Source organism: Gymnogyps californianus, unplaced genomic scaffold (genome assembly GCF_018139145.2).
Source record: "Gymnogyps californianus isolate 813 unplaced genomic scaffold, ASM1813914v2 HiC_scaffold_38, whole genome shotgun sequence".
Taxonomy (NCBI): domain Eukaryota; kingdom Metazoa; phylum Chordata; class Aves; order Accipitriformes; family Cathartidae; genus Gymnogyps; species Gymnogyps californianus.
The window spans coordinates 712,681-722,776 of record NW_026114268.1 but is presented as its reverse complement, the minus strand read 5'-3'; the positions used below and the strand labels follow the sequence as shown (position 1 = coordinate 722,776).

Below are 10,096 nucleotides of genomic sequence, written 5' to 3'. Positions count from 1 at the left end.
CTGAACCTTTTCCTGAGAGGGCTGGAGAAGAGTATCAGCACAAGGTAGCTGCTTGATAAGAAGTCTTGACTGGATAGGTCAAAAGAACTCGCAGGGCAGCCGGAAGGAAGCTGTTGAACGAGTCCCTCTGCGGCAGCTACTCTGTCAGTAGTCAAACGCCAGAGAGGAAAAGGCAACTCATTTCTTCTCTCCTTTCAGAACGAGCTCTCTGGTTCGTGAAGTACTTAAGGCTGCAAGTGCTGAGCAACTGGGGTCACCCGGACTACACCTGCCTGTATCGATTCAGAGTGCACGGTGATCCTCCCAAAGACAGGGGAGAGGTGTCAGCTTCATCTGGCAATAAATTGCGTTAATTTACACCAAGCTGAGTTTGCGTCTGTTTTGCCTGTGATGCTAACTGGTAAGAGAGCTCCCTGTCCTTCTCTCCACCCACGACCTTATCGGAGACTTCCCTGGAGAAGAGGGGATGGGAAAAAGGACTAAGAACCCTCTCCCACAGATATATTCATGTTTGGTTTTAATGGAAGACTGAACACATGTGCAGTTAAAGCACCACCAACTGATAACAGGAGCACAGACGGAGAAGCAGGAACGCACTGTAAAAGTTTGGGTGCCCAGAACTGCGTCAGATGGCCTACCCACTCAGGAATAGGGCAACTTCAATTCAGTATGTCCTGCCCAACTCAAGACACCTTTCCTCGAGGGGAACTCTGGCTTCAAGCTGCCTCTGATGGCCATCGAGGGGCCTCAGCTGCTCCTGCTGGGCCAGCTGTGTTCCAGGGCAGCGACACTCCCCCAGGGCGTGCGCCAGATGTGCCTCTGTCATCTCCTAAACCTGGCTCTCATCCAACACAGCACCCACTCTGGCAGAGCCATTGCTTTGGACAGTCTAGCTCTGGCATTTATCTGCGATTGGACAGGTTCTCTTGTCCTTCTGGGGATAAGTAGCATGCTTTTGCCAACTCTGCTAGTCGTTTGTTCGGGCACAAAAGCAAAACCTAAGGTGTCTGTTGTTAGGGAAGAGGGGAGGACTCCAGCCTCTGAAAGACGTGGAGCAGCCAGCATGCTCAGCGTCGAGTACACTCCCTTCCTCTCATCTAGACAGGTCTACTGTCCTCTGGAACGCAGAGTGCGGTGCCTATGGCAACAACTAGAAATGAACGTGCAAGGCACCTGCCCCTTGTGCCCCTATGGCTCCTTGCCTTTCTCAGGCTGCAAGAAAGAGCCACCAACATGAACCTGAGGCCCCGCCAGAGAAACACTGAACGTACTTGGTGCCTGACTTCAGTCACCTCTGAAGGCCCTCCTTGTTACAGAGTGTCAAAAGCAGCGGCTAAGAAGGGTTCTTGTAGCTCCCAAATCTGTCACTCTTCGGTGGGAATTCAAAGAGCTGACCCCTTGGTAGGAGACATTTTGCTTCGGTAGGATTCCTTCCCTTGTGGAGAGGAGTGCAAAACCTGCTCCCTGTCAGGTTGGACTTTGCCTCGAAATGTGGTGCTGCCTTTTCTCTTGTGACATCACCCACTGCCGCTGATGTCACAAAGCCTTGTCGGTGCTGAGGTAGACACAGCAGGGCATAAGAGCGGGGCTGTCCCTGCACCTTTGTCACTCTCGGTCTTGAGGGAACGGAGATCGCAGAGTTTTTGGCTCGCTCCTGAGCAAGTACGATGCCTGGTGCCCGCACCTCAGCGGATACAGAGACACAGCCCCGGAATACCCTGGATCGGAATGGGTACGTTTGAAAAATCCTCCTCTCCTTTCCCCAAGTGTATTTTCCACCTCATCAGCTGGGGTGTGTGGGGGGGGTGGACAGGGGAAGAACATGAGGGCAGCCTGAGAGCTCGGTCTGCAGGTAGTGGAAGGCAGCAGCAGTCTCTTCAGTCTCTTCACGAACACCAGGACTACCCCTAGAAAGCCTGTTGTCTCTGCAAAATGAGGGACGAGTCCATTTTGGATCGCACGGAGGGAGTCCCAAGAGGTTGCCCAGATACATCCTGCCGTAGCAATTGCGAGAGCTTAGCACAGTCCTGTCTTGCGCTCTGCAGGATGGGTTATGTCCCTGAGCTTTCCTGGTTTTCCTTTTGACCCAAACCAGAAGGACACCACTGTTGCCTCTGTTGGCACTGGATTTGACTTGTGTTCCTGACAGATGAGGTTTCCTTAGGAAACTGAGTCAGCTCCTCACCAGTGCTCTCCCTTAGGAAAAGGAGCACAAGATCCTCTGAGGGGTCCAAGCAGTCTTCTAGCAAAACAACAGGGGACTGTTTATTCCTGATGAAGTGTAAGCCTTTCGAGAGCCTCCTAGAACAAGGCAGGAGGAGTTTCCATCTTCCAGAGCAGTGTGTGCTGTCTCTTGGCCGATCAGGCTTCAGGGGAGCAGGGCCTAGCCACCAGGTGTTGCCTTGGTGTTTCTTGCTTCGCCATGGATTACCAGCATGCCTTTACATTCAGCCCTCCCTCCCTCCCCTCCCTCCCTCCCTCTTTACCCAGCCTCCCTCTTTACCCAGCCCGCATTTGTCTGCATTTATGCAAGAAAAGGGCCAGTGATAACCCGGCTGCTAAAGAAATGCTGCTAGAGGGGAGACACACAATCCCCTGCATTGCAGGCTGTTGAACTGTAGGGGTACAGGCTGAACCTCTTCTTGAGAGGGGGTGGAGAACTGTGTCAGCACAAGCACCCATCGCATGGTGGGCAGGAGAAACAGGCGTTTGTTACGTCCCTTCCATTTCCAAAGAATCCCTCTCCAACCCCACAGACGTGAAGTATGGCCACAGCTTTTGGTGCAACTCCTTCCCTTTTCCGGAATCAATCCGCAGCCCTTCGTCCCTAACGAAACAGGGCCAATTGTTACCATACCAAATGCCCCACTGGTGCAGTTGGTGACAACTCCACCGCTGACTCGAGCTTGTGCAGGACCAAGCCAATCCTCACGCCAGGAGTGCCAGGTTCAAGACCTGCAGTCCCTACAGCTGCTCTCCAGTCTGCTGCTGAACTGCACACGTACCGCCAGCTTCACCCTCCTTTTCCTCCTTGCTGCTCTGTAGGAAAATGAAGGCTCTGAAGACGGTGACCCTGGCGCTGCTTGTCGGTCTGTTCTCTTTCGGTGAGTCTCTGTAGAGCTCAGACCTGAGGATGGTGCTTTAGGAGGTCCCCAGGGCTCCATTCTGCCCTGGTCCGCTTCTCCTGCTGAGACCAGAGGAGCCCAGCTAAGAGCAGAAAGTCCTCGACAGAGCTCTGCCACTCCCCCCTGCTTCAGAGGAACGGCTGTGGGGGCGAGGAAGGGGTGACTTGCCTTCCCCACGAGGGCTAAGCCAGTTCCCTCAAGCTGAGGGAGAGGCAGTGGCTAACCCTGCCTGCCCCACGAGGTTAAGAAGCTTCTGCAGGACAAGGAGCATAGTCCAGGGGAGGCAATGTCCGTCTCTTGTGGAGCCCGGACACCATCATGACCTCTTTCAAAGACTACAAGAGGAGAGACTACTATGGCACCTGGGAGAGACCCGGAAAGGGGAGCGGGCAGCCCGAGGCATAACCCAGCCTTAGACCAAGGTCGAAGTGTAAGGAGAGCTTTGGTGTATGTCTGACAGGTGTTTACCACATGGGACAGCTTGGCGAAGAAAGCCTCTGGAGGATTGCAGCAGTATGCCGGGCCTGCATCTCCTGCTACGTTCAGCCTCTCCGACAGCAGGTGACATTTAGGTTTCTTCAGCTCAAGGCTGGTTCTGCCAGCATCACTCCAGGGCAGAAAGTGCCACTCCTTAAAAGCCTGTGCCTAGGGCTAGCTACAGGAGCCACCCTGGCAGGTCAGTCAGGTGAAGGTCAACTGGACCCAACACCACTGTCTCCACAGTTGGTGGCACTGCACGCAGCTGATAAAGAACAACCATGAGGCAGATTTGGGCCTGCATAGGTTTCAGCAAAGCAAGCACGGGCTTGCGTGGAAAGACTTGAGTCCTTTGCTTTTCATTGGTGTTAGAGTCCTGCTGCCCCAGCCTTCAACGTGCCAACCACTTCCAAAATTCATTCGTGGGCATGTAACTCAGCAAGCAGCTTCACAGCAATGGAACTTCTCCAGGTGGTATCAAGAAAGGACCTGTACCCAAACCACCCTTGGAAGTGTAGCAGGAAGCTGTGCGATAGTAGCCCAGCTGCCTAGGAAGACAGGAAACGGAAGGAATACGTAGAAGAGGTTGCCTGCAAATGAATGCCTGACAAATAGCAGAAGGCTTTGCAGAACAGATGGTGCTTAACTGGAAGCCGTGCCCAAGTCAAAGAGGGGAGGCTTTCTGGAAGAAGACAATGCCCAAGGTGAATTGTCTTCTGTCTTCCCTGCCGGTCCACGGTGCTGTTTTCACAGCGTACGCTGGTGGAGCACCCGAGCACAAAGAGGCATGGGGTCTGTAACTCTTTGTTTCCCGTGCCTGTACAGAGACTGTTGTTAGGCGCTGCCTTCCTTCCTGCAGAAGGCCTGTTTCTGCTTGGAATTTAATTGTTCCCTTAATTGTCGTTCCAGGAGCGCTTGCACCTCCCTGGAGGGGACTGGAAGACTTGGAGGTAAAAACGATTTCCCCTTGACTAGACGGTTCTTTTGAGGAGCTCTGTCCCTCGGCCCCACCAGGACATTGTTTATGTCCCGTCTCACACAAACTTCACCTCGCACAGCTCCCTGACCTTCTCCCATTGCCCTTTCTTCCCTTCTGCCAAATGCTCAGCTATAGCTCCCCACGCCCATTAGAGGACTGGGGCCACCCATCCGTCCACCCTTTTGCTTGGGCTAGGCTCTTCACAGCTCCACCTTCCTAACACCTGAGAAGGGGAACGGTAGCCTTCTCCATCCTGCATCCCGTTCTCTCCCTCCATACTTGCGAGTAGCTGCTAGGAGACACCTCTGCGGCTTTCCATTGCTGGGCTGCAACAGAAAGCCCCTGCAAGCAGCATTGCCCCCTCCAAGGAGAGGAGAGGCCAAGGGAAAGAGTCTTCTCTCAGGCTGAGGTCACTGTAGCAGCAGTTGCCCGTGAAGACCTTTGCAGGGGGGCAAGTTCAAGGACTGAGGGCAGCCTTGCAACTGCCACTGTCAAGCAGAGAGGGAGGACAGAAGTGTATTTCTCGAGCAAGCAGAAGAGGCTAGCCAAGGCAAGGAAGATGTTGTGCTAAGAAAGGGGAAGAGGGAGCAGCAGGAGAGAGGTGGAGGAAAAAACGGAGAGCCGAGATACCGGCAACCAAGCACAGGAAAGGCAATCAGGGTGGAGGGCTCTAGGACTGATCCAGGAGAGCTCTCCTCTGTCTCCCTTAGATTGTGTCTCAGTAGTATATGCTTAAGGCAGGGAAGGTATTGGTCTTTTCTATAGGAACTGTCACCTGCACCCCTTCAAATCTGCTCTTGCATGGCTTTGATGATACGTTGGCACTTGTAATAGGGAAAAAGATGGCTTGGGGCATTTGAGACGTTCAGTAGTTCCCCTAAATGGACCCAGGCAGCCGGGAAGCAGCTTCTCAGCCTGAAGCTCCTAGAACTTCAGAACTAACTCTCCCAACTGCTTAAGATGTGGTTACCCTGCCAGTCAGCCAGAGCCAGGCTTCTTGCCTCGCTCACATTCCCACAGCATCCGAGAGGCCAGCCACAACAGTTACAGTCTCTCCCTTGCTCACTGTTTCTAGGCCAGCAGGAGACGAGTTAGGAGAAGCGCTGAGCAAAACCCTGACCCTGTCAGAACAGCTGCGTAAGCTCCAGGAAGAGCTTTATCACCTGCGATGGAGCGTCAGAGATGTCACCGAGCGTGCTCTCCACGAAGCCCTGAAGCAGGCTAAGCTCCCAGGCTTTACCGGATGGGTAAGGGCACACTGCAGAAGGCTCGACTCAGAGGTTGCTTTCCTCCCTCCGGCACGTATCCTACTCCAGTTCCCTGCCCTAGCTAGCCAAAAAACTGGTGCTGCTGGAACAAGTGCTGTGCATTGCCACACTTCCTTTTCCTGTTGCTCCACACTTCCTTCTGGGGGAAGAGAGAGCCGTGACAGGAATGACAGTTGTCTTAGTCGCACCTTCCTCTCCGTCCACATCTCGGGTCCTCCTCAAGGGAGGACCAGAAAGAAAGAATGGTCTCAGCAGTCCATAGTTACCTCAGTCCCATCTCATGCCCAGAAGGCTTGTCTGTCCGTGCCGCCTGGCATGGGGCATCTCCACAGGAAAAGCCCATTCCCGCGCCTTCAGCACACAGAGTGTTGGCGTGAGCAGCCTCTCTGTTCTGATACCGCTCAGTGGGAGCAGAGCAAACTTGGGAGGTTTCCGGGCAATTGCAGCGTTCCTTACATCTGAGTTGAACCTTGTTCACCTTGGCTGGCCTTGCAGGGGAGCTGCTTGCCCCGTTCCTTTGCCTTCTAACAGGCGCTCTCCTTTCTGTTCCTTCCCAGGCTGTTCAAGAGATAATCAATCAAGTCTTGGAGAAGCTGGAAGAAAACCAAGTCCCGATGCCTGATTATGCCCTCAAATCATCAGGTGCCGTGACATTGTCCAAACCAACCAGTTCCAAAGCGCTTCCTCTCCAGCTTGACAAGGCGGGCGTTTGAATGCGCCCAGTGGGAGGAGAGAAGGGGCGACAAGTCAAGGGCCACCTCGTGCCCGAAAAATGTACCCACTGACACAGTCTGTAACGGGCCAGACCACAGCTGAAGAACAGAAAGCCTAGGTCACATTCTTGTCTTTCTCCACGGCCCCTTACGACACTTTGATGAGTCCCTGCTCTGTGTTCCAGAGGATCATGCCAGTAAGAAAGAGGGCAATCCCACTGTACTAGATGGATGACTCCTTAGAAGACTTTTTCAAGTCAACACTGCAATATTCCTCCTGACATTGCTCGATGAGCATGCTCATGTTTGAATTTCCAGGGGCTGCTATCATTCATCCATGGACTTCTCCATCCTTCCGGAATACAAAAGGAGTCTTTCTGTATTCCCTGCCCATCCTGGATTACGTCAAGTCTCCTGAGGTTATTCTGGAGGTACGAGCACCAAGAAACACAAAAACAGAGGTGGGGGGCAGGAACCAAACACGCTCCTGAGAGTGGCCTTTACCCTTGTCTTTGCTCCTCGAAGCTTTCTTTACTGTCTTCTTCTCGCATGGACCTACTCACCTCCAGTGTCTCCCTGCTGAGTATTTCCTCTCCCGCAGTGCCCCAGGTCCTCCGCGGGAGCTTCTAACAGGCTAGCTTCGTCCTGCAGTCTTTGTCTTCCCAGTCACTGTGAAAACTGTCAGCATGGCACGGGAGGAGAAGGGAAAAGGTGCCTGCAGAGGTCTGGGCTGTGAGATTGCCGGGGCTCTTAGTGAGCACAAGCAGGCGCTGGCTGGGAGAGGCCGGAGAGCTTCTACAAGTAGCACACCCAGCTCCCTGCCATCCAAGTGTTTCTCCCCTGAAGGGGTCTTGTGAGGCGTGAATTCTCACAACTGCTTCTCCGTTCGGTACCTGCAGGGTCCCACCGAAGGCATTGGCTGCGCTTCAGAGCAGAGCTGATGAGCCAAATCAGTTCTTAATCCTCTGATGCTCACAGCAGGAATAAGAGCCAGGGCACCCTTCTCCATGTGAACGTGCTTTCTTCTTCTCCTTTCAGCTGGAAAATCATCCGGGAAACTGCTGGCCCTTCCCAGGAAGTCAGGGACACGTCTTCATCAAGCTGTCTATGCCAATCATTCCCAGAGCAGTCACCATGGACCATGCTTTAGGGACAGGCTTCCATGGAGACAGTACCTCCAGAGCTCCAAAGGACTTTGCTGTCTACGTAAGTGATTTCTCAAGAGTCGGGGCAGGGGGTCGCATAGCATTTCTAAGCGGGGGCTGAATATGGGTCAAAGAGTTGAGCGGCCTGCGGCTGCCTCCTGGCTCGCAGAAGAAACAACCTCCTGGCAGTTGTATTCCTCTTTTATCCAATGTACTGCTCGAAAGGAAGCTTGCGGGGCAAGAGGGTACTCCAGGAGCCACAGGGAAAAGCAGCTGGCACAGTGCACGGTTCTAAACCTTCTTGGCTTCCAATCCCAGGGGGCATTTGTGATCCCGAGGTTACCCCCCTCCCACTGGCAATGTCTGCTCCTTTTCTGACTGCCAGCTTAGACTCGTTGAATAGGCAAGTGTGGCATGCTACCTAGCTGCAGCTTCTCATCTTCTCCTTCTGCTCATCCTCCTTGGACTATGTAGCTGAAAGCAAGCAGTACTTCACCAACGGAAGTTAAGTCTTCCCACGGTGTACCAAGCGCTCTTGTTTTCTCCACCCCGGCTTTCTCTAGGGCCTGAAGCACCATGAGGAGCAGGGAACGTTCCTGGGACAGTTCACTTTCCTGGCGGCGCTCAATCCCAGTCAGACCTTCCAGCTGAAGGTACGGGGACAAAGAGGGAGGGCAATCGTAGGAGAGGAGGAGACATGCGGTTGGCTGGGGAGAAGCTTCCCTGCCAAAGGACTATAGGCAGCCCCCTCCTTGAGCGTGTGCCACGCTGACCTTTATGCCGCTTTAACTTCCTAACGGCGTATGCCGTTCTTCTTCTCTTTCGTTTTGGGTTTAAGCTTCAGCGCTTACAACTGCTGCAGTTGAAGCTGAAACCAGCTTGACTGTCTGGACTCCAAGTGCATACACGTGGCCACGTCCCGTAGTATGCACTACTACTGGCCTGCTAGTTAAAGACTAGAAATGCTGGGCTTTCTGAGGATTCTGGTGTTGCTGGTAGCGAGTAGTGACAGGGAGGCCATTCTGTTTCAGAGGCTTTCTAGAGAAGGCAACGAGACATTATATTAACACCACTGGGTCTTCTGACTGTGGGAGCATGGCCTTCAAAGCAGGCGAGAAGAACTTGCCAATGTATTTGCTGAAGCTTCTCGTAGCTGCTTCTTCCTTTACCGTTCTGCTGGCCAAATGAGGGAGAGCAAGATAAGAACATCTTGAAGCACGATAGGTCAAAAGACCTCGCAGGGCAGCCGGAAGGAAGCTGTTGAACGAGTCCCTCGCTGCGGCACTACTCTGTCAGTAGTCAAACGCCAGAGAGGAAAAGGCAACTCATTTCTTCTTCTCCTTTCAGAACGAGCTCTCTGGGTTTGTGAAGTACTTAAGGCTGCAAGTGCTGAGCAACTGGGGTCACCCGGACTACACCTGCCTGTATCGATTCAGAGTGCACGGTGATCCTCCCAAAGACAGGGGAGAGGTGTCAGCTTCATCTGGCAATAAATTGCATTAATTTACACCAAGCCGAGTTTGCGTCTGTTTTGCCTGTGATGCTAACTGGTAAGAGAGCTCCCTGTCTTCCTCTCGACCCACGACCTTATCGGAGACATCAGGAGTACATAGCAAGATATTCCGTATTAAAAGAAACAAGAAAAATCAGTCACAAACATGCAGAAAGCCTGACATCCACAGACTTGCTGCCTACACAGTAACATTAGCAAGGCCCTGCCCATACACAAAAGATTAAGTTAATGTACAGTTTCCCTATGTAGGAAGCAGCTAAGGAAGAACTGAATACAACCATCTCCTGTTACCTGTTTTCACAAGAGGCACCTCCTGCTTCAGCTTCTATCTTTCAGGTTGTTACTGATGAGAAGATGGAAGCATGTTTTATTGTAAGAAGGAAACTCTTACTTGGAAACTTAATTCATGGCCTAATTTGCCTCTCTAGGCACACATCTAGTGAATAGCCCAGCAAACGTTACAGAAGTGAGTAGCAAGGCAAACCCAGGACACCTCAAGAGATCCCGTAACTACACAAGTCTGTCTTTCCTTTTCATCCCCGAGTTCCCAAAGCACCAAGGCAGGAGCAGGCAGGGCAGTCATGCGCTTGGATCACACCGGGGAGGAGAGAGCAGGAACAGCGCTCTCGCACCCGGGATTAGTAATAATTTCTGCTCTGAACTGGGGCTTGGTCAATGTGCAAGTGCATGGCTCAGCCATGGCCAATGGCACAGCTGTTGCTGGGCGGGCAGGGGCAGCCCGGGCCTCTCCTCACACAGCCACCCTGCGCCCACTGCCCCGCCACTGCAGCTCGCTCCTCAGCCAGCAGGGACACTGGGCCTGTGGAGAGACGGCCATCGAGAACAGCCATTTCACCTGGAGCTGTTCTCTCAGCA

At 53.1% G+C, this 10,096-nt stretch overlaps 1 protein-coding gene across 1 annotated transcript; it reads left to right on the top strand.

Moving 5' to 3' along the window:
• Positions 1 to 3,480: 3,480 nt before the first annotated feature.
• LOC127028672 (SUN domain-containing protein 3-like) lies at positions 3,481 to 9,210 on the top strand. The gene is given in 8 exon segments (XM_050914380.1): positions 3,481 to 3,555; positions 3,558 to 3,638; positions 5,673 to 5,828; positions 6,407 to 6,491; positions 6,881 to 6,993; positions 7,601 to 7,768; positions 8,271 to 8,360; positions 9,055 to 9,210. Coding segments are annotated over 8 exon segments (924 nt in total).
• The last annotated feature ends 886 nt before the right edge of the window (positions 9,211 to 10,096 follow it).